Source organism: Vitis riparia, chromosome 8 (genome assembly GCF_004353265.1).
Source record: "Vitis riparia cultivar Riparia Gloire de Montpellier isolate 1030 chromosome 8, EGFV_Vit.rip_1.0, whole genome shotgun sequence".
NCBI classification, from domain to species: Eukaryota; Viridiplantae; Streptophyta; class Magnoliopsida; order Vitales; family Vitaceae; genus Vitis; species Vitis riparia.
The window spans coordinates 2,088,047-2,113,078 of NC_048438.1; the positions used below are offsets into that span (position 1 = coordinate 2,088,047).

Consider the following 25,032-nt stretch of genomic DNA (forward strand, 5'->3'; position numbering starts at 1 on the left):
CAATAATTTCAAGAAAGAGCAGCATTATTGTGTTGAAAATTGTTTGGTAGGGGGGCAACTCCACACACATGGCGGGGGCAACTCCACACACATGGCAGTGGCAGCACACAACACAACACACATTATTGAAAGCTGCATGCCCACTAATGAATTTAGTGGGACAATGCCCTCTGAAAGTAGGTTAAATGTATATGCTTGAGAGAAACTAAGACACACACAGAGATGAGCAATGGTGGCAGCTTCTATCATACTTGGTTTGGTGCCTTAGCTTTATCATCTTTGTCTGCCTTGATTATTAATGCTATAGTACACTGAATCTACATATATATGCATTTTGTAATGAATATAAGGCTCTTGCTTTATGAGCCATTAAAAATGGTGCCATGACATGTGTGTTTGCAGCACAGTGGTGGGTGTGTTGCTCATTATTGCAGCTATTCCTCTTGTGGATGCTTACTCAGATATTCCCTTCGAGTCTGGGGCACTTTTGGGGGGCCTCCTTACACAAGTACAATCATTTTTTGTTTAATTACAAAATATATATATATATATATATATATATATATATATATATATATATAATTACAAAACTAATATTTAAAACAAGTTCAGTACAAAAACTGAGTGTAAAAAATAAATTATCTTTTGAATATGTAAGTACTTTATTTGTTGTTTATTTTCCGAGCAATTTCTTTAATAATATTTAAAAAAAAAAAAAACTCTCATTTTTGGGCTTTATTGGAGAGTCCTTGCTTGTATCTTAAATGGAACAGGAGAATCAAATCAATCAGAGAGTGATTCCAAGATGAATCCCCTAAATTGTAAATCTAATCTCTTCTATTTTTTTCTCAAAAAAATTATCTATTTTTGACATAAATGTCTTCCACCTTTTTAATTAAGTTTTAAGGAAAAAATCATTTTTATAAAAAAATAATGAATATTTTTATCAAAAAACCAAAAAAATGAAAGAATAGATTTTCAAATTTGAATTTTCAATAACCCTTTTAATCAAATAAACCTAAAAACATTGGATTGCATAGACAACCAACAGTTGGATTCAAGAAGTAACAAGAAGAGTTCTTTGGGAGTTCTCAAAAATACAATAATTCTCCCATTCATCCACTCTCCAATTCAACAAGAGGGTGAAGCAACTTCAGATACAAGAAAACCCCATTAAATTAGAGACTTGAAAGTGCCATCTAGGTTTATTAGAAAATACCCTTCATTGCTGAATAGAACTATTGTTACAAGTGAGTGTCAATCAGTAACAAAATATCTCATATTAGATCCAGTTAGTATAGTTCAGAGCAGCTCAGCCGTACAGTCTCAACACCCTCACTATAGAATACATAAGAAGAAATGAAGAAAAGGGGAAAAAGAAAGGAGGAATATCCGTAGATGAGGATAAAGGACTTCCTATATTTTTGTTGCTATCAGTCACATTTGAAAGATAAAGACCACATCCAGAGTGAAAAGATTGCTGGAAAGGAATGAGCCCATACCGCAATAACTTATGGCATCATGATAGGTGAATAACTCAATTTTGGTCTAATCTTTGCCCACCCACTTTCCCATTTCTTTTCAGCCTCGTCCCAAGATGGCAGGAGGAGATATTGAGAGGGAGAGAAAGAGGGAATAGTCCCATTAGTAGTATCCATCATCACCATAATCGTCATCATAATCATATCCTTCCCCATACAAATCATTGCCATACAGTCCTCCAGTATCCCCCTCATATCCAAATTCATCCTCTGGTGCCAAGTCATCTTCCTCTGGCTCAAGCTTTTTGTTGCTGATGGGGGCTTTGTGGTCATTATTCTCAGTTTGTGATTCAGTCCGAATTTTTTTGGGGTTTTCTGAAGGCACCTGTCAAAATAAGTGAATGCATACAACTGCATTTAAAATTGGAGATATTCTGTGACCTTTGATGCTTCAATAAATTTCTTAAGACTAATTTTCAGCAATACCAAAAAAAAGGAGGAAATCCCAGTGCTCTCACCATAGCTACCACATAATCTATTTGGTCCGGCAAGCTTGGGTTTGGAAGGATTTGAAACTGTAGGGTGTTTTGAGTCAAGTTGTTAGGCATTTGTTTAAGAGTTTTGTCCATTCTCATCCTTATCTGGTGTTAATTTGATTTCATTTAGTTATCAGAAAGTGTTCTCTTTAGTAAATTTTCACTAAAATGTTTGTTTTTATGCAAGGCTGATATATCAAAAGTTGCTTATTGAATTCATTCCAAGTATAAGCAGGAGTTCTAGAAACTATCAAATCATTCAATGGATGAGAATTCTCAGCAAATTTTCACTATTGTTGAGTCTATGACTTTAAAACTCAAAAACAAGAAGTGTGTTTGTTCATGTGTACCAAAAGAAGGGAAAACTGAAAGGGTACCACTTCAAAAAATTGAAAACCAAGGAAAAAGAATAAACTTACAGAATCGTCAAAAAGTTTCTCCAATACATCATAGTTGATTTTTGAACTAAGTCTCTGCAAAGAAACCATATCATTATCTATCAGTACATGGGAATGATAAACATGCTAGAAAGACTATGATGATAAAATATTATAGTTTATATGCATATGTTCATGGATATAACGTTGGACCATGATATGGTGCAATACCACATGCTACTCACTAATTTGTCAATACTCTTTTCAAGACAAGGAAATGTAATGTAAAGCTGGCCTATAAGATGCAGTATTGGAGAAGAAAAAGTATGAAGCTGTGGTCTATGAGAGCAGACAACAACAGTGAAATCGCATTCATGGTCTTTGATACCTACATCCTTCAATTTCATCCAATGTACTGTGTTGACATGACATGACATGGGTGGGGGTATGGAATCCTTGTCAGACATTCCTATTTTACTTTGGGTGTAGTTGTGGATTTTTTCATTGATGTCTTTTTATTCTTTCAACTTTCTTAGTAATAATTATATTAGAAAAAAATAAGAGTTAGCAGAAAAGTGAATTTTTTGTAAGAATATTTAGGGATCAAGAGAAAAAAGGGATTAGAGGGAAAAGATGGGAGCTTTTAAAAATGATATCTTCACTTCCAATTTACATTTAATTGATTTTCCTTTTATTATGACATCCCAATACCTATGCCCATTTTTTGGCTATTTTTTAGCCGAGTCTCCCTATCCCAAAATTTGCATTGTGAAGGATCAAACACCTAACACATACCCGCATCTAACACTCATACCTGAACCCATGCAACATAGCTCATAGTGAACAAAACATTCAAGTCCCTTAGACAAAAGAATGCATGTCTTGCTTACATATAGCATGGCATAAAGTTACTTAATCCTCCCTAAACACAGCATAAAGTTTTTCATTCTACTGCATGGTTGAAGCATACTTGTTTCCCACATCTTCCAGCACATAAGTTATACATCTGCATACATGTGCACATACAGGCAGACCACACATATAGACACAGATATATACATAAATAGACACACAAATATGCACAAATACATGCATAAATATTCATGTCTGTGTTTAGATGTATATTGACATGTACATATTTGTGAATGTATGTTAGTTTCCTTCATATTTAGTGCATCAAGTCAACAATGAAATGCCCCTAAAGATGTCAATCAAGGCTAAAACCTTATAATTTCTTCAAGTTGGCTAGTCACCTGTTGGTATCTGACATAGACATACATATAGTCACTCAGCTACCTTTTGATTGCTCCCAAAACCAAAATCTCATTTTAAAACTCTATTCTTATTTCCTACAAAAATTAAGTTTCTAGATTATTACAAGTTTAAAATGTGTGACTTTCACACTATTGGTGGATCCAGATTACTAGCTGAAAATCTGTCTTTCCTATTTATCAGATTTGTGCTACTACTCTAGTTCTAAGATTGTTTCGGAAATCCATTCTTTTGGTTGCCTAAAGCCCTAGTTTATAGTTCAGTAGACATAGGAAATTTGAGTTCATACTTTCACTCTAGCATCAATACCTTCTTAGTTAGCATTTGCCGTGTAGCTTCTGCAGCAGTTTGAGCAGGAACCGTATTTTTTGCTTCTGCAGCACGTTTCTGCTGCCTTTCCTGCAAATAAAGATCCACCGAGAACAAATAAAAATTAAAGCACAAAGAAAATTCCATGTCAATAAGCAATATATTTACTTGCATAAAAAGAAAGTCAACAACTCAAGCTGGTGGGCTATGGCAGCCATAGGAGCTGGATGGCTGGTACACATCATGCGACTTGGAATTGGTAGTGGTGTGTGTGTTTTATGGTATTGTTGGTGATAGGGTGGTGCAAGTTGATAAAATGGTTGGGGATGCATTGATAACAGCAACAACAAAGGGCAAGGCGATGGTGCATGTTCGTGCTAGTAGTGTAACATGGAGCTTTGTTCTAATTGTTATTTTGTTGCTTCCAGGTTTCTGGTCCTATTCTTTCTCAGGCTGTGTTTGATCTTTTGTTGTATACCTTCCATATTTGGAAGAATCAAATTTGATTACTTAAAAAGAAATGCTTACTTGGTGTCTGCATTCAACCAACCATTCTGCTTGATCAGTGTAACTACAAATTTCCTACCCTGGATCCTTTGGAAATTCTTTTTCCTCTCTGGAACCTTGGGAAAATTTTAAATATATCTTCTTTTACATTATATACATATATATATATATATATATATATATATATATATATATATATATAGAGAGAGAGAGAGAGAGAGAGAGATGTATGTATGTGTGTGTATGTATATGAATGCCCTTCTCTGTCCAGTAACTCACTCAACTTCTCAATTTTGTGCAGACCTGATCTATGTGGGGCCATAGGTTTTTTTTAGATCTTACACCAATCCCAACACCCAAACACATGTAGACAACCAACCACATCCACTCCCACACCTACATCCACACACAAGTGAAAATATCCACACATTCTTAAGGAATTGCTAGAAGGATCTCAGCGCTACTCTGATCTAGAAGTAACATTGGTTAACTGGGCCAACCTAAAGAATGTGAAATAATCTTGGTATATTTTGGAGGAATTGCTAGAACAATCTCCACACTACTCTGAACCTATAAGTAGCGTTGCTCAACTAGTCTGACATAATGAATGTGAAAATAATCTCCATGTATACTGAAGGAGTTGTAAGAATGATCACTGCACAATTCCTGAACCCAGAAGCAACATCATTTAACAATCTGACATCTTCCATTGCAAATAACATCAGCACAACATTGAAGCCGAAATGGCATATCGCTCTGTTAATCCTGTCAATTCTTCAAACAACATTTCTATTCTCAGCTAATAAAGGCCCTGATAGCAAGAAGAAAAAAAAAGGTCTGAAATCCCCAGGATTTCAAGGGTTTGAATAATTTGAAAAAGTAAAGATTAGACCAGCTTTATCACTTGCACACAAAACTATAAGAGTATGATACCCCTACTATTGAGAAAATAACACATGGCTTATATCATGCCAGTATATTTGACTTTACTATTGAAGGCTATATGCCATGTTCTTACACAAAAACTAAAGAATATCCTAAAATGTGATAACTCCGTGGAGACAGGAGAAAAGACACATATCCCTATCCTCATGTCTGTATTTCCAGGGGTTCATGTCCGACCAATTACACATTATATTATTGCATTACATCACCAAATATGCAAAACAGCTGGATTTGTTTTCCTAAGCCATGCCAAAGTTGCAAAACCTAGTTCATACTTCACATACGTACAAATTTAACAAAAACAGATGTCCCATCCTGACATTTAATAAATGGACTGAGGTTAAGAAACTCCTATAACCAATCAAAAGATGATATACACATAGATCTTCATCATAACAATTCAGAAACATTTTATTTGACTGGTCAATACATTGAATAAATTAGGTGAGACAAGTAGAACATGATTACTTACAGGCAAGGGCTATTTCCATCATAGACAAATAAAGTAGTATCCACAAATGATATAATAAGACTATTACCTTTCTTGATTTTGCCACAGCTGCTGCAGTAGCTGCAGCAAGTTCCTGTGCAGCTTTTAAGCCCTCTGGATTATCCTTGAAACTGGCCTCATAGGCCTCCTTGGCAGCTGCTGCAGCTGCTTCCTTAGCTGCTTGTTCCTGTAAATATTGACCTCATGTTATTTGTTTATATATATTTAAGGGGAAAAAGAACACATTTCAGTTCACTGAAAATGTCTGGGAACAAACTTAGTGTACAAATTCTGAACAAAAAAATTCGAAATAGTATGTCCACTTTAAAAAAAAAAAATGCCAGTTTTGTACCAAAAATCAGCTCCCAACTGCATTTTTGCCCTGAACATCTTCGATTATTTATTTATGTTATCCTAAAGCATATATATCTTATCCTAAAACCATTTCTATCATCTTAATCTTTTTCTTTTATCTGCTAGTTATTTATCCTTAATAAATCATTCATCATCTTCTATATCCTTTTATCCTTCATTCTTAATCTTTTGCTTGTTTGATAAATCATTTTTAGCATTTTTTGTATAAGTCATTTTTGTCTTCTTTTAAGCTTCTTTTTATATAATAGTGCTGCTATTTATTTGATAATATTTTTTCATCATGTTTACCTTTTTTTTATCCTTTTATCTTATTATATAAAATGATGTTTTATTTTTAACAAAAATCCTAAAAAATATTTATTTTAAAAAACAAAAATAAAAAGATTTTCTAAAACTACAGTGATTTTCTTTAAGCATAGCCCAAAAAAATTATATACAAGGATAACTTCCCTTATCTCATATGTGTCATAAGACAAGTAGATTACAATAGTTTTGTTTTAGCTATCCTGAAGAAGGGAGAAAAGGCCTCATCCATAGGGCTTTGAAGCAAACTCCCAAAAATCTACCACATAACCATCTCGAATATAACTTGATTTATATATCATATGTCTTAACTCTATAATTAGACCTATGGTCAAATATCTATAGAATGCAGTTAATAAAAAAATTGAATCAAACCAGATATGAATCAGCTCACCTCAAGGTACTCCTTGTTCATTGCTTCCCAAATAATCTTTTTAAATTGCTTCTCCTTCTCATTGTGAAGATAGCCATCAACCTACACAATATATGGTATAACCACACAAAGTCAATGAACCAAAATGAAATGCACTGTATAGCATATAGCTGGCATGAATACATCATCTAAATATACAATTACTGACATGGTAGCTGCAATCAGAACTGTGAAATTTTGTTTTGATTAGAAACAAACAGTTCATTAAAATGCATAAGAGAAACAAGGAAGGATCAGCCATCCTTCAAGCCAAGAGTCACCACTAGGGGTAAAAGAAAGGGCATTAGGGTGCAACATTAAATCTAAAAGTGGTATGACACAGTTCATTGTCTTCCAGATGCAAGAGCTTGGTCATTGTGTTCCACCAACTTATTTTCGGTGAAGTCTTTTTTATTAGCCTGGTGTATCCTACAGACACAATTCATCTCTTTGCTTCTAAATTTCTATGGAAATCTAAAGTCAAAGTCTTTGCTTGGTGAGTGGCACATAAGGTGAACACTAATGACATGCTACAATTAAGAAGACCTTACAAAGCCCTTAGCCGTAGATATTACATTTTGTGCTCAAGGAGTGAAGAAACAGTTTATCATCATTTTTTACACTGCTCAATGACTTTGCAGCCTATGGCAAAGGCTATTCAGATTAAACAATTTGGATTGGGTTCCTTATTTGTGATATGATGACCATCTCATATAGGGTTTGAAGAGCTCCATCAAAGGCAAAGCCTTGTGACACATCACTTGTCTTTCGTTGATATAGTCTGTGTGGAGGAAAAGAAATGCTAGGATTTTCGAGAACAAGGAGAGAACCCCAGAGACAATTTGGGATCTAATTCATGTCTATTCATCTTTATGGGCATTCTATATCATGCCATTCAAGGGCATCCCTCTCAATGTTATTCAGCTCTACCAGCATTCAGTGTGTAGGTCATAAGGGTTCGAATAATGAGGAGAGGAAATTCATTATGATCCTATCCAATCGAGATGTTATACCATACCTCATGGTTGTTAAGATGTTTACAACCTCATTCAATTGAGAGGTTTTGTGCTGATTTTTCTCTTTTGGTTCTACGTTGATGTATAGGTCTTCTTAGTATATTGGAGTATGTTTTTCTTTCTTTTTTGTTTAGCTATTGTAAATCTAGGGAGTATTCATCATCCTTCTCATGTATTCTCTTTGTCCATTTTAATACATTCTTGTTTCCAATCAACAGAGGAAAAAAAAGAGAAAGAAAAAAAGCGGTATGACAAGAAATCATGAAATCCTCTAACAAATACCTCAAGAGTTGAGGGTCCTCACACTGTTACCTGATTATTTTTTGTTTAAATATATTAGCATGTATAACAACAAATTGTACCAATGAGCTGTAGATAATTGGCATTGAAAGAGGTCTTGAAACTCACATGCCCAGTAAATAATGAAGTTAAGGAAGGTTGGGGTTGGCTGGGAATTGATTGTGTTTCTTGATGTTCTCACATATAAATGCAGCGACCACCCCAGATGGAAATGCAAAGAAGACACAGAGAGAGAAAAAAAAAAAAAAAAGCATAAAAATATAGACATTGGAAGACACCCATGCCAACAAGAGATAGAATTCAAACTGCAAATAAAATTTCAATTTCCAAGTCTAATTTCCACAAAAGAAAAAATAAACAAAATAAGAGGCAGACAGAAGCAGAAATAGAAAACAATCAACTTTCAGTTTCGGAAAGATAAAGATATCAGTACAATCCCAATGGCTTAGCTTTGGCTACAAATGCTAATTTGGACATATTAATGATTTCCTAAATAAACAGCTAAAAAGATGATGCCCCCAATAGTTCACAGGATTATTCTAACTGAAAGAGCATGTGGACATGAAGAGGTTCCAGCATATAATGAAAATAAAATATTAAAAAGTACGAAATTAAAAGGAATGAGGCTTCTAGCCTTCATATTATAAGGGGATAGGACAATAAAAATTTCAGTAGAAATGGACTCTTCCATGATCCCTGTTAAATTTAATTAGCATGACCAAGGCCAACATGTGTGTAGTGAGCATCTAAAAGGGGGATATAATGGGAGCCAATGTTTAATAAACATAACCTCCACTTGTTGTAGCTTTTTCGGCATTCCTAAATTTGCTTTTTGCTTTTAATTACATGGTAGAAAGAAGCTACTGATGGAATTGACATGTACACTTCTAAATCTATTGAAAGCTGAGAATGAAACCAGTTTGCACACCTCTACATCATCAATATCAGAAAGGCTTTCCGATTCATCACCAGCATTAGCATTCTCATCATCAGCTCCATGTAGGTCACTAGGAGCACCCTCATCAATGCTTGCTTGCTTATCACTGGCCCCTGAAAACAATCATCTTTAGATATGTTTGGAGTATCTCTCCCAAATGGCATTGCAGATTTAAACCCTTTTTCATGAGATATTTCTCTGCAAAACTTAGATAATGTCACTTACCAATACTTTCAGGCTCTGCTAACTTTGATGATTCATTCCCACACACATCTGGGCTGCTCGATCCTTTATCAAGCTAATGAAAGAACAAAAAAAAATAAATAAGCTCATGAATGCCTACTGGATGATCTTAAACTTCAAACATTTGAATCAAATAGTTGGCAAGTAACCAAAAAAAAATTCATAAGGATACACGAAAGTTATTAGATAGTGTAACAGTGTGCCACATATGAAATTAAACTGATGAGGCATAAAATATGTCAGGAACAGGATTTTCCCATATGCAGAAACTAATGTATACAGAACAAGCAAGAAACAAAAGGATGCCATTCTCATAATAACCAGTGAACACATTAGCATTTAAACTTCAAATTTAGAACACAATATTAAATGTTTTCTTAACAGTGAGAGAAACACCATTATGATTTCCATAAAGTTGGGAACAGGATTTTTTCTTGTCTGTTTCTTATGGATTATCCAATATTATTCTGTATCCTCTAATCAATGAACACTTTAACATAAAGCTAATTTCAAGGAGTAGCGGTTCCTAATATAAACCAATTACCTTTTGAGCCATTCCTTATTCAAAGATTCCAACACAATGAAAAAGCCTTCAAATGTTGGTCACCAAATTCTTATCAGATATTTTATGTGTATAACATATATTTGACAACCATAAAAAAAAGGCATAAATCACCATGAAATTCGGGATTAAGTAAAATTGAAAAACATGATATATATTCAATTGCCAAGAAAAACAAAAAGTACTTTCTCAACATGGTCTTGAAGGTCAGACATGTATGTATATTTATATAGATGCATGCATGCATAAATAAATACATAAAAGTATCATACAAATGTGCATAGATAATCGAAACAGGAAATGGGATTGATCAACTTAATATTGGGTAAGTATGAAATACAAAAAGCTTTTTAAATTGTCCAAACCAGGAAAAAGTACTTCTCAGTAGTAATGAAACTCATACACCTTACACCTAAAGCCCCAATCTAACATCACAGTATCAAAAGTAAAATAACAAAGAAAAGGGTCCCCAGCAAAAAACAAAACTTAAAACAATTTTTTTCTTTTAATACTTAATATGACATGCCAATTATAAATTGTACTATCAGATATGTAAATGGAATTAGAGTTATGTTAAAGCAACGACTTGCAACCATTTTTAACCAAGACCTTTAAGCAGCAGAGAGAAATCGTTTATCAAGTGATGCTTCTCAATAACTCTCAGAAACCATTTCAACTGAATGTAAGTGTTTTATGATGTGCTAGGGAATGAATAAGAATCTATTTCCTTTTATGTTTCTAATATATATCATTTCATCTAGGAATGAGAAAAAAAAAAAATCATGATTCTTAAGCTTCACAACTAAATATGGCTCTTTCCCTTTACCCTATTATCAGAAGTCCTAGGAAGTTGCACTAATAAATTGTACAGAAAAATCATGTCTCTCCATGATTAACAGAGACTCAGGATAAGAATTTTACAATATTCTACAAAATTATTAAAATATGTTTTCTTACTTTAGAAATCCCATATTCTTACTTGGTATAGTCTCCTGATTTTTATCAGAAACAGAAAATTTCTTGAATTGCACAAGAATAAATGGAGAAGGATGAATCATCCCTCACTTTAAAAAAAAAAATCTGACCAAAAAAAAATGAAATCTGCAGAACAAAAAAAAAAAGGAGAGGCTGGAAGCAATATCCAAAAAGGGAAAAAAAATCCTACGAAATAAACTCAACCAAAGAAAACACCAAAACTGATGCTTATGAAGGTGAAAAATTCCCCACGAAAGTATCTTAACTGTGATGCCAAACACATACTGATCTCTGAATTGTATCACAGTTTTTTTCCTTTTGAAGCAATCTCCACACTTTTTTTTTTTTGGACAATGATGCATGCTTTAATTAGGTATAGTATACTACCATCATGTGTTTTTGATACATAACAGGTATCATAAATACTAACTCCCAAATTTTGTAGAAGATCAAAGAGAGTGGACCTGTGGTACAGTAAGAAACCCTGTAAAGTTCAAACAAGATGTGCACTAACTTCTTTGGTTAAAATTTTTTTAATAGAAAAACAATTTTGATATTTTAACAATGGTAAATTATGATATGAGGGAATTCTACCTGACTAACAGGTATATGAATGGAAGAAAGAATTGTTTAATAGTCAAACAAAAAGAAGATTCCAGTGTTATTTCAGAAAACAAAAGTAAGTTGCTATAATTGTGGGAAGACTCTAATTTATCCCAATTTTAAGACCTAATTTTAGAATAATTTAAAACTTTCATTGCATACATCGTGTTTGATTTAAACTGAGGTTTTTAAACTAGAAAAAAGAGGAATTAGTTATCTAATAGTAACCTGAATTTGATTTGAATCAGCATTTTCCTCAGCAGCTGCTTTTGCCATTCTGTCTCTTTCTGCACGCTGGAAAGCTGGGGGTTCTGATCCTCCTTCAAGTCCTCCAGAAAGTTTTATGAACTATATCAACAAGCATCAGTATAAATCATAAGCATTCAAAGCTAAGTCATCAAAAGAGAATGTCAGGCAAAGAATTGAGAACTTACTTCACCATAACAAATTTCACAAAGTCCATGGGCAAAAGGAGGCTTTCCACTACCCTTATGTTCACAAAGTAGTTCACCCTTTCCAGGTACAGTTGAACCAATATTAGATTGCTTGGTTGAACTATATTCCTTTTCAAGCTCCTCAGCCTTCATGTTGAACTCCTCAATCTAATCACAAAGGACAAACAGATGCTAAGCTAAGTTATGGGGTTAAAATGAGATACAAAATCAACCTTAACCTACTGAACAAATAATAGTTGGTTAAAAAAATTAATAAGATATTTGCATGATGCAAACAAATTTAATCATTCATAAGCCATCATCAAAACAATGGTGAAAATGTTGTCGTCTAATGAGAGAAACAAACAAGCATGAATGAGTGAACCAGTGGAACACCTGCTTTGAATAAAAGCAACAGTATTCAAATTTGAGAACTTGATTTTCAGGGAGTCACAGGAAAATCAACGTTAAAAGGAAATAAACCTTATTGAAGAATGTTTCAATATAACAGCCAAAATCCTAAAAATAGATCAGAACTAGGAGTGCGCATGCTATGTATGACAACTAATAACACATGGAGCATCATGGTAGTGTGGGGAGTGGGTAGTAGTTGAGAGAATCATTTCCCATTTTGCCCAATTATCAAGGAATGAGCCAAATTCTTGGTAATTTAGTAATTCTGGGACTAAAATGCATCCTCCCTTAAACAGGAAGATGAACGATGCTCCTTCTTGTCAAGCCATCATCAAGAATAGTCTTTCAGTTCCCACTGGTCATTTTATTGATAATGAATGGTTAGCAAGCACTGTTGAAATCCAATGATAGACCCTGATTTTAAGCAATTTGTCTGATTTGTTTCTGATTTTGTGCATATTTAAAGTAGTTGGCTATATAAATTAGGGAAGATTACCATTTAGAGGGTTTTTAGGAGGATTTTTAGAAGCAGGTCAGTTATTCTATCGAGTTTCCATTTACTGTGCGGATCTTATCATATGATCTGCACTAATTTTTTTTAGGAGTAGATCAACTATTCTGTGTATGTGTATCTCTGTGCTAATTTTTTTCTGAATGAAGAATAGATTCATTATTCACCAACATGGTATTAGAGCCTTGTTTAATGAGAAATCATAGGTTTGAACCTCACTGCACATCTATTTCCCCAATTTATTGAGCCCACGTATAAGACCAAAAGGAGGCTGTCCATGCTTTGTTTCCTTGTTTTCCTATGGGCTTATGTGTCTCTCCACATGTGGGTATGAGGCCACACAAGAGGGAAGGCATTGGATAGCATGATATACATTGTGGGCTCAAATTTTAACAACTTAAGCTTTTAAAAAAATTTATTATCCAATAGTGCCCCCTTTCCTACGTTCTACTCTATCCTTTTCCAATTAATCTCACATTGAAATTTATACTAGAGGAGATTTTAAACTCATCTAGCATCTTATCTAACCCCTAACCACCTGCTGGGAAAGAACGAAAGAAACATTGAATAATGGATCCTCCCCCAATTTTTTTAATTGTCTTCAATAGTTCCTCCTCATCTTTCCAATATCCAAAAATACATTCCATTATAGAAAGTCATTATAACATGGAAAACATTAGTCCAATTTGAGAACCTACAGATTATCTAACCACAAAATCCAAAACCCTAGTTTTAAAGTCTAAAATTACCTGTGGCGAGTATGGAGGATGATGCAATCTATGTTGCATGGAATTGTCAAAAACAACTCAAGAGTACCCATGTTGACCCAATCACAACACAAGCACAAGTAACATAAATATCCATGTTCTGTGGACAAGGTGGAGATGACGAAAGAGAAAAATTAGAAGGAAAAATGAATACCCTCTTAGACGTCGAAGAGTTGCTAAAAGAAAAAAAAAAAAAAAAGTTGCCCAAGAGTAGCTGATGGCTGTTGGTTCAGATCCAAGCTTCTAAAGATATAGGATTTTGATGGTTCAGTTGGGTTGGGGAGTCTTAAGTTGAAAGATGTTTAACCTACACTTTTTAGGCTTGCTTCCCACAAAAATGCTATAGTGGCAGACTTATGGGGAAGGGAAGGTGGTGAAGATGGTTGTTGGGAGGTTCATTTTAGAAGACCTTTCCATGATTGGGAATTAGAGGATGTGACTCATTTTTTAGAACACATTTCTTGGTTAAAAATGCAAGAAAGGGAGGACACTTTAATATGGAAAATTGATGGGAGGGGAAAGTATAGTGTCAAGTCTTATTATAATTCTCTATGGGCCGAGAACAATTTATTATTCCCAGCTAAAGAGATTTGGTGATCAAGTGCTCCTCTTAGAACTCGTTTTTTGCTTGGGAAGCAGTTTAGGGGAAGATATCAACTGTCGACACATTAATGAAGCGGGGATGGTCCATGCTTAATAGATATAGTCTTTGTAAAGAGGGTGAAGAATCAGTTGATCATATTTTGATTCATTGTGATAAAACAAAGGAGCTTTGAACATTGTTGTTAAAAACTTTTGGTTTGGTTCGAGTGTTCTCGGCTTTAGTGAGAAATCTTCTCCTAGAATGGAAATTCAAGGGGCTAGTGAAGAAGAAAAGAGCAATTAGGTTGTTGGCTCCGATTTGTTTATTGTGGTGTATTTAGGGAAAGTACAACCAAAGAACCTTTGAAAATGAAGAATTGTCAAACCAAAGTTTAAGGGATCTCTTTATCCATTTGCTTGTAGAGTGGTCCCACCAGTTTTTGGATTTAGAAATTCCCTCTTTTCTGAATTTTTTGGATACTCTTTATTGTGGCTAGCCTTGCTCTTTTCTAGGTTTTTTCTTTCTTTTCTAGTGTTTGATTTGGTTTTTCGTGTATACTACCTGTATACATTGGGTGTGCCCCCTGTTTTTGGCATCTCTTAATACAAGCCTTTGTCTATCAAACAAAAAAAAAAACCAACAAGAAGAGCTCATAGAGAGGGTTTCTTATAGTGAAAGGATTTGCAGACCCTTAAACTTCTTGAATTTCAAAAAAACCAATCATTTGCTATACTGAATAGGAACCCTCTCATCGCTATTATTTTTAATTTGGGTAAATTTATCACATACCGATGTTTTTCCTTAAATACAATTTGGCCCTCTTGTTTTCAAAAACTGCATTTACACCCCTCATTTCAATTTTTCAGCTTCACATAGATCACCTCCATCGTACAGCCATCAATTGTCCTACATAACTGGCTGCTATTATAAATAGTGTTTTAAAAGGCTATTGAGGCTTATGCCTTGAGGCTCACTTCAAGGCAATGTTCTAGAAATTAGCCTTGAGGCTATAGCCTCAGTTAACATAATTAAGGCTTAAGTCTCACCCTATCAAGGCTTATAGCTTTGAGGCTATAGCCTCAAGGCAGTTGAGGCCAAGCCTTAAATATCCAAAAGGGTTTTCAACCTTCATGGGCTTTTGGTATATTTATAAGCTTGGGACTCAATTTTCAATAAGCTTTAATGGGTTCTATCATTTATGCTTTTGTTGACTTTTGATATAGATTTCATAAGATTTGTATTAGGTCCCCACTTGGTTAAACCTTTTTATAAAATAAAGACTCGGTTGACTTCCAATGAACCTTTTAAATGGAAAGGGAAAAAAGAGAGATTGAGAAGAATAAGGGAATTGGTGACTGTCCTAGTGGTTGATCTCATTTATAATCTAATTATTGATAGATAAAAACAAATACCACTACAATTGATGGACAAAGAAGAAAAAGAATGGATATATATTAACACCAATGGGGAGGATAATATAGTGATTTGATATGATTATATTCCTTGGACGATCCTATTAGTAATAACAACATTAATGGTGAAAACTATTTTATAAAACCATGAGAGAGCTAAATTTTATGAGAAAAAGGAATTAAAGTAGAACCATTAACAATGAAAAATAATAAATTTAATCATTATAAAGTTTATGTCTTATTATTTGATTTTCTTTCGACTTTATGAGTATTTTTTTTTTTTGATAATTGTTTATTATTTATTTGTTTATCTTTTTTTTCTTTTTTTGATAGGCAAAAGGAGTTATATTCTCAACTTGACAAGGCCGTAATTAAATGCCTATATTGAATTTGACATATTAGGCACCACTTGACTATTGTGTCTATATGTTAGGTTCACCAAAGTATATGTTACTATGTCATGCCACACCACAGAGAACATACCGTTAAGCTCCCAGACTCTGTATTCTCAAATTCAATCAAGCGCTTTGTTAAAGTTGCTTCACAAATATGTACGATCTTCACCTGATGGCAATTTAAAATAAGCATCACATAAATATGAAGAAAGAGAAAGAAGGGAAAGGTGACTGTCAAACATTTGAGTTCTCAACATGAGTAGTGTCAAAGGTATGGACTGAACATTTGCTTAATGTTCTATATTATATGCCTTATATACAACGAGTGGAAGTAGTGAGATCTGCATAAAAGCTTCAACACACAAAACCTCTTCCAAAGGCATATATTTGAGGCTAGCAAACAGAAGCCAGTGTAGTCTTCTTATAACTTAAAGATCACAAATTGATTCCTAGTAAATTGATTTTAGTAAAGATGTATACAAAGGAAAAAACTGCAAACCATGACTTTCAAAACTGTAATTAATAGAAAAACTAAGCTGTCACTGTTGGCATGATAGGCACCATGAAATATATGGTGACATCTACACAACTTATAATCATATATATGCTTGTAATAGGCAATAAATGGAGATATATAACATCTGTTTTTTTTTTCTCATTGGTATGAAATCAATCAAGAATGGGTTATTAAACAAAATCACCCATGCCTCTCCAAAGACAATTCATGGATGGACATCCATGAAGGCTTCCAAGTTGGTCTCTATGTCTTGAGGGGACTGGTGCCCCTCCCCAAAACAGAAACCATGTTTACACTTGATATGTTCAAATTTAATAATATATTACATCCACAAACTAGTAGTTTCAATACACATGACATATTATAAACTCTACATATATACATATCTATAAAGGAAAACAAAAGGAAATATGATGCACCTAACAATACATTTTCCCTTTTTTTTTCTGATAAGTAAAGAAGAGTATATATAATAAAAAGAGGCACCAAAATAGTGATCCAAGGTATACAAGATAAATACACCTACCCCCACACAGCTCAAACAAAAAATAGCTGCCAAAATGAAGGTATAAAAAACATCCGTACCCTCAACAAAAGCCCAACCAATTAGCGTCGAAGGACCATCCTTTACAAACATCTAATCTCGGACCCAAGAAAGCACATCACAAAAGAAAGGAAGTACAAGAGGGTAGAGGCCTACCCACACCCAATCATGAAATCTAGTAAGGAGATGCTAGATTGCCCTCTCGCTCCCCTAGACCAAAGAGAGAAGGTTGGGAACCAACTCTGACCACTATCTGACTTCAAAAGTCCTCGTAGTCATTCTCTCAAGCAACAAAGTAGACATAAGGGAGCCACTCTACATGCATTTTGTGCTTCTTTTCCATGAAGCTACATGCCACTTCTAATGACTCTCCATAGGCTCAGCCCATAGGATGAGGAACTTGAATATTAAAGACAAAAGAAAGAAAAGATTGTTGAAATTGAAGAGGATGAACAATTCAAGTTAAAGACTATGGCAATGATTTTGGAAGATGATGAGGGTGATTTTGATATAGAACTTGAAGATGATTGATGCAGGAGTTACGCTTATTATGTGCCCACAGTGCTCTGATATGCATTCCACTTGCATTACATCTACATGTCCATAATCCATTATACATAGAGTCCATACAGGTATATGGAGTTACTAGTGGTAGCATCACAGGCAATGTGTATAAATGTCCACAGAGTTTAGAAGCAGCACATAATACAGGATTTGAAAAGTGAGAGAGAAGAGCAGTTTAAAAAGTAAGAGCTGTGGAGATAAAAAAAGGGAAAATCCATAGGAGTTCAATTCCTCAATCAAGTCATTTCACACCATTGCACTTATTAGTTAAAACTATTCTGAAGATTGAAATGTAATATGTTAAACTAGAAACAAAATTGTTTGCTTTGTAACGATATAGAAACCTATATGTGCTTATAGTTTCTTTTTGGAGATATCAGTCGGGTAATTTTGAAACATTGTCTTTTGGTTAGTAGTTTGAGAATTAGAAGTTAGAACTTGAAACTTTTGTATAAAGTATATTGATGAATGATGCTGATATGAGGCTATTGATATTTGTATCAGGATATTAATATTTATTTGATAGTGAGAGCCTATCAAAAAAAAATGTTTATTTGATAGTGATGAATGACATGTTTTGATACGATATGATACACACATTGGAAAAACAAGAAAATGGCACAAAATACTTTCCACGTTGACAACAATGCTAATAATTACTCTGGTAACTAACATCTAACCATCCTCTTTATTCATCTGCTAAAGCCAAGAAGTGAGAACAGCTCCTAAGTCAACCCAAACAAACACTACAGCCACATGCCCATCTGTCAGATGATTCTCATCACAATAGCTATGATGAAGATTAGAACATTAAGCATTTCAAGCAATAGAAGAGAATTGTCTTCTAACCAAAAAATAGTCACAGTGAAAAAACAGAGCATGAGTTTGACTTACAATGTCTGTCTTGGAGCACTTTAAACCATATGAAAGTGCAGATATGTACAACGCTGCACCACATAAGCCACTGGGTTTTCTCCCTGTCTGAAATTATCTTTCATCAGAAGTTGTTTTTTCATCAATTGTAGTTACTTGCTTGGCTGTTAATAAGTAAGCCTAAATATCAAAACTGCACCAACAAGATTCCATTTTTCATATAATCCAGAAGATCATACCTGCAACCAATCGCGCTTCATGCTGGCAATAATGCGTAGGGCAGTTTTGGAGACCCCCATATTCGTTTCTCCCGGTAAACCTACAATGCATATAAGAATTATGATTGCCTGCTTGCATGCAATATGTATTAGACAAATACACTACATAAATTCATACCTGATTTGCAATGCAAACAACAGTGTTAAATTTAGATTGTAGTCACAATTTTTTTGTTGGATAATCAACAAGAGGCTTTACTACAAAGATGGAAGAATCTTTAAACCCTGAGACCAGATAAATATAGGGAAATTGGAATGAAAGTGGTTTGTCTCCCCACCACAGGCTTTCTCAACAATGTAGAACTGAACTATCACCAAATGAGAAGTAAGTGCATTGAGAAAAAATAAGGAAGTTTTGGTCAATAGCTTCTATAGCTACAATTCGACTACCCAGCCAAAATGTTGGCACTCCATCCATTGGAGTATAAACCACATATTTTTAATAGTTCCCTCCATGGAGCATCATTTTACTTGGGAAACCTCCAGAGTTGCTCTCCAAGAAAAACTATATTCCTGATACAGACGTCCCAATAACTAAACAAGCCATCTGCTTTTATACTTTGACTTAAACACTGGGCCAATCCTATCACAAATTCAAGTGAAATTCCATTTATAAATTATTTATAACAACTTAAGATGAACACCAAATCTACAAAAGGATAGTGCTACATGTAAGACCAGTTTTACCACTTTTATATATGGCAGAGGATGATTGGATATTGATAAAAAGAGGTAGGTAAGTTTTTTGACATCCAATCACCACCTTGCCACACAGCAAGGGGTTAAAAATGCTGGTAAAAGTGATAGTGCAACATGCATTTTTCTTTCCAACATAGTATTGGTGCATTATGAAATGCTTTTCAAAATGCAAGAACTAATCAATTATTTTATGAATGAAGTAGCCAGGAATCACACTACATAGACCAAAAAACACAGAGAACCTACATATAACTCTGCCCACATTCATCTAAAACCTAGTTTACCATAACATTCATCATAATCGGGTCAGAAATAATAATAATTCATCACAAGAACTGAGCAGAGAGTTAGAGACCATAAAATCTTTTCAGAAAACCTAAAATAGTTTATTGAAAACCAATGGTTCTCAATAAAATAATTTGAAACCTCCTTTGGGAAGCCTAAATTTTTCCATAGCAGTGAAAAAATCATTACTTCTCTTTCTTTTGGTTTTTACATCCTCCAATATGAATACTACAAAACCTGACATAGTGCTTAATGGTGTGAAAACTTTTATTCGAAAGGACTGGCATAAGAATCAGCATTTCAGGCAGACATGTGTCAACCACATCTCAATGCAATAATTAAGTAATACATCAAAAAAGTTCAGAGTGATAGCAGATGCTTACCAGCCGCAAATCTATGAATAAAAAGGCTAGGGTCAACAGGTTTTTGAACGATGGGATGCTCTTCAAGACTTAGCAGTTTACAAAGCTGCAAAAATACAGCACCCAGCACATAACTGCAATACAATTAAAAGGACGTAAAGCATAAGTGCAGAAGTGTAAGCTAAATCAAGATACAACTATCAGAATTTTATTAATGAAACGAAATCTCCTTACACATTTATCCTCAAGTGTTCTGAAAAATCAATAAGAAGAAATGGCTTTTTATTTTCCCTGCAAATGAAGATATAATTTCAGTACTAGTCAGACATTTATTCATGAATTTTTACACAATTGGGAAAATATAAGAACTAATAAATTATGGGTACTTAGTGCAAAGAATACATCTTAAGGCATGTTTCTTCATAAAAGGAGGAAAAAAACTATTTCTGCACATTTAAGCATTAGGTTCATTTTTCACGGTGTTTCTAAAATCTAGCTTTCAACTTGGAATGCTCCATGGTAATCATTGAGAATGAGGTGCAAAATACAAGAGAAATTGTATAAAATGACTAGAACCCATTCTACCCCCATCTACATGTTGCCTATTCAAAAACTTCTACAGGGCTTCTACATCTTATGCCTTTTTAGGTTCCATTCTTTCCCTCCTTATTTTCACATTGTGAGCCAGAGGGGAAACAAAGCAACACAAGATCATAATTCACACATAACGGTATATTCCAAATGCCCATCATCCACCAAACAAACTTCTCTCAAGGTCCAAATATTTCAACCATTAAATTCAAAATTTTGACAGCTTGAATCATTAATATGGTCTAGTTCTAATTACAGTAATAATAGTTTATAATCTTTTTGAAGGGGATCCCTTACCTACATGCAATATAAAGACAAGCTGCAGCAACTTGTTCTTTTCTGCGCCCCCTAGTGAAATTCCGCTCCAGTGCTATCTTCAAAAGCAACAGGAATTCAAAGAGTTGATCATTTCATAAACAACTAAACAGATTCCAATAATGGAAATTACAAGTAAAGAAACTTACTGTATAAAAGGCCAAAGCAGGGCGAATTATTGAATCTCCACCACTTACACCTATAGCATTTGCTATATGACCTATCTCAGCATAAGCTGCAACACAAAAGGGTATCCAAGACTAAAAAACCAGAGTATGTGAAAGTCCTATGGTAAATCAACAATTACTTATATGATCAAAGTAATGCATACATAAATGGGAAGAAAGATTTTTGTAATAATGATGTGTGCCATACCAATTATACTCCATTTTAAATTTTTATAGGATCCATTCACCACTATAGTAACAATTTCAGCTTTGTGAAAGTCACTAGGCTTCACTTTTATAATATTTTACTCCAAAAATTTGACTCTATATTAACATTTGGGTTTGCAAATTCATGAGTTTAACCTCTATAGCACTCTCTTACTCTTAGAAACCCAAGAAACAATAAAAGTCAAATCATCTTCCACCTTACAAATTATTAATTTCTATAGATATTGTATTTCAAACAATCAAGTATATGGGTGATGTTGTTAAACAGACTTTCATGCCTTAACCCTAGAAACTTGTTAGACAAACTAGGCAATACTACACCAACATCACACACCCACATACTTCCCTGCCTTAACTCCTACTTCGGGGGGGGAGGAGACTTGCAATTTCTATCTTCATTGTAGTTATTAAGTTCTCCAAAATTTGAATTCCAGATATGGTTTTCATTCAATATCTCATAGAAAAAAAATCCTCTACCTTTCCTTAATCTCATCCTTTTTTACTAAAACTCCTTGGTGTACCTTCAACACACTCAAGGTTTAGGTCTCTAATTTCCCCCCTTATTCGAGCAAGTTTATATACAACTTTTTCTCAACCCTTTTTATTAATCATCACATATCTCAAAACATGTAATTCAACTATTTCATATATCGTGCAATGTGCATCTTTTGAAAAATGAGTTTTGCCCATCAAAAAAAAAAATATTGTGCAATGTGCATGCACCAAACAAACTTCTCAATTTACACGTAATGTCAAAAAAGAAATGCTAGTTGAAATTCGTGTTATATTTTCAGAGTACACACTAAAGTGAAACTATCAATTAGCAAGGCATACCATCATTAAGTGTTCTTTCACGTGAGGCAGAGTAGTCACTTTGAACCGTTTTTACAAAATTTCCTGACATTTGGCTCTGCAAATAAGTGAAAAGACAGCAATGTGAATAAGCAGTAAAATGGAAGAATACCTAGAACCAAAATTGGAACATGCAAGCACAGGTGTGCCCACACACAAACCCACACATGAAATCACTAAAAGAGAAAGAATTTGGAGAAAAAAGAAAATAAAACTTTTTTTTTGATAGGAAAAGAAAATAAAACTTTTGAAGATGCATATAATATTGATAAATTTACAGTAACAAGGGACCAGAAGAGAATGTCTTGGAATCAAAGAAACAGACCGGCTGAACTCGAACTTCGAGGGCCATTGCTCAGTTGGTAGGGAGAAACCCACATGAAGCAGTACTATTGATAAACCAACTCAGGGTCGATTCATGTTATATTGGCATGTTATGTTTTGGTATGAAGTATAAGTTTGAGTGGATCTCTTCATGTTTATGGATTTCTCAAATAAGCAATAAGAAGAAGGTCTGATAAAGAAAATGCATATTTTGGATGGAAACCATTGCTTTGTGCTCCAATGCTACTATCCATTGTGAAGAAAAGAAAAAGGAGAGAGTTCCCAACATTATAATTCATCTCAACAAGAATTGCAATAAGATGCTCAAATCGTTGAAGGAAGATAAACTATCTGACCCCAGTATACCTGTCCTGCTGCATTTTTAACAAACACCGGATCATTCGAAAAGTTGTCCTGATCAACAACCTTCCCACATGCAGTACAACATCTAAGAGAAAGAACAAACACAGGCAGTCAGCCCTCACATTAATGCATGTATAAACCTGGGTTCACACAGTTTTTCAAAATGAACATTTTTTCCAAAGCAAAAAGGCTGTGCTTCATTCAATAGAATTGGATTTGAATGGAATCCCGATTTTGTGAGATTTGAAATTCCTGCTTGACCATGAATTTTTTGGCGGTTTGTTGTCTATAAAATTTGAATTATATCATAAATTCATTGCGACATAAATCAGCCAAAAATTAGAATGAATTGGGGGACTCCACCTCCAATAATCCAATGCACTGAATGCAGCACTAAGAATAGACAGATGAGATGAACGAAAGAAACGAGAAGCACATAATCAATCAAATTACAGCATAAAGGTACTTACAAGTAGCCATTCAAAAGGCGCTCTGTACGACAATCTCTTGCACAGTTTGTACACCACACCATTCTTGAAAAACCTTGTTAATTATCACCTATTTACGAGGAAAAATAAAAGAAAAATACTTCAAAACTTACACTAAACCAAAATCAATTTCTAATTCTAATTACCCAATAAACCCAGTACAATTGTTCGAAGTCGCACAAAGACAGAATTCTCCATAGCTCTGTTTGGTTGCCAAGAAAACTATGAAAAAAAAATTTGCTTTGAGGGAAATTAAGAAACATGCTAACTGAAAATTCGTAAACAAAAACCACAACGGAATATACCTGGTAGGAAATTATGAAAAAAAAAAAAAAAGATGATTAAGTAGAAGTAAAAGACCTTACCCTAGCTCTGACGTTACTTTCGGCGGCGGCCGCCCACTCCGGCCTAGGTAGCTTCGGCACCTTCACTTTGCTCCGGCGAGCCCTCGGCTCTTCCCTCTTCGTTCTCCTCTCCGTTCTGTCTTTTCAGTTCTCCCCAGCCCTTTATTATCTACCGGTTTGGTTTTTCTTTTTAATATATTTTATATTTTTCCTCTTTCCATTAAAAACATATTTCATTAAAAAAAAAAAAATACCTCCCTTGTTTGTTTTCCTTGTTTACGTTGAAAATTCTCGAATTATAATTGATAACTAATTTTTATTTTAAATTAGATAATTGATAATTGATTTTATTTTGTTTAAATAAAATTAGATAATTATAATTGATATTTTAATTAATAAAAAATTAGTTTTTTTTTTTTTGCTTTTTAAAATTCTTTAATTATTAATCTTTTTTCAAATGGCAAAAAAGTTTTATAATTTTTATATAACTTGTTATCGTCTTAAATTTATTCTATTTTATTTTTATTATTTACATATTTTAAATTATTTTTAAATATTTATTATTTATAAAAATGATGCAAAACAAAAAAAAAAAAAAAAAAAAACCCTATGTTATCTCTCTCTCTCACTCTCTTTGCTTAAAAAAAATCCTAAAAAATATAAAAAAAATATAATTAAAAAAATTCTCGATCAACTATGTTAAAGAATTATGAGTTTTAGATAAAGCATTATAGATGCAAACTTTTCTTTCATGTTCTTTTGAATGCAAATGATTGTATCCAACCTAGAAGTATTTTCTTAGCATCCAAACGATGATATATTCTTAATAGGATTTTGAATATTATAATTCTCCTCTTTCTTATCCAATATTCATTCCTATTTTCATTCTAAAGATTTTTTAAAGATTTTAATACAAGAGTTAAAGGTTTTAACGTAATTAAACTTATAAGGAATATTTAAACCTTTATAACTCAATTAAACTTTGTATGAAATTAGTAATGATCAATAAGAATCCAATCACATACAAGAGAGAAGAATTTTATGTGGAAAACTCTTGCACTAACAATGGAGATAAAGAG

At 33.8% G+C, this 25,032-nt stretch overlaps 1 protein-coding gene across 3 annotated transcripts; it reads right to left on the reverse strand.

Moving 5' to 3' along the window:
• Positions 1 to 1,204: 1,204 nt before the first annotated feature.
• LOC117921029 (transcription factor IIIB 90 kDa subunit) lies at positions 1,205 to 24,092 on the reverse strand. Of its 3 annotated transcripts, none has more exons than XM_034838781.1 (20): positions 23,975 to 24,092; positions 23,592 to 23,679; positions 23,125 to 23,206; positions 22,417 to 22,492; positions 21,337 to 21,422; positions 21,170 to 21,246; positions 20,516 to 20,572; positions 20,303 to 20,415; positions 18,897 to 18,976; positions 18,679 to 18,765; positions 16,248 to 16,328; positions 12,078 to 12,245; positions 11,872 to 11,991; positions 9,486 to 9,558; positions 9,252 to 9,373; positions 6,990 to 7,070; positions 5,967 to 6,104; positions 3,976 to 4,065; positions 2,437 to 2,490; positions 1,205 to 1,866 (listed from the first exon to the last, which is right to left on the reverse strand). In XM_034838781.1, the coding sequence occupies exons 2-20, from the start codon at positions 23,651 to 23,653 to the stop codon at positions 1,645 to 1,647; spliced, it is 1,869 nt and encodes a 622-aa protein (XP_034694672.1). In that variant the 5' UTR covers positions 23,654 to 23,679; positions 23,975 to 24,092; the 3' UTR covers positions 1,205 to 1,644. The 3 variants fall into 3 exon arrangements, with proteins under 3 accessions (XP_034694672.1, XP_034694673.1, XP_034694674.1); XM_034838782.1 differs by having other exon boundaries at positions 23,970 to 24,092; XM_034838783.1 differs by lacking the exon at positions 20,516 to 20,572 and having other exon boundaries at positions 20,303 to 20,387; positions 21,174 to 21,242.
• Between the last annotated feature and the right edge of the window lie 940 nt (positions 24,093 to 25,032).

Coding starts and splice junctions, on each gene's coding strand:
- LOC117921029 (XM_034838781.1), bottom strand. CDS start 23,653: ATGGTGTGGTGTACAAACTGTGCAAGAGATTGTCGTACAGAGCGCCTT. Junction 22,493..23,124: donor TTAAAAATGCAGCAGGACAG/GTATACTGGGGT, acceptor ACTTATTTGCAG/AGCCAAATGTCAGGAAATTT. Junction 9,374..9,485: donor AGCAGAGCCTGAAAGTATTG/GTAAGTGACATT, acceptor GATTGTTTTCAG/GGGCCAGTGATAAGCAAGCA.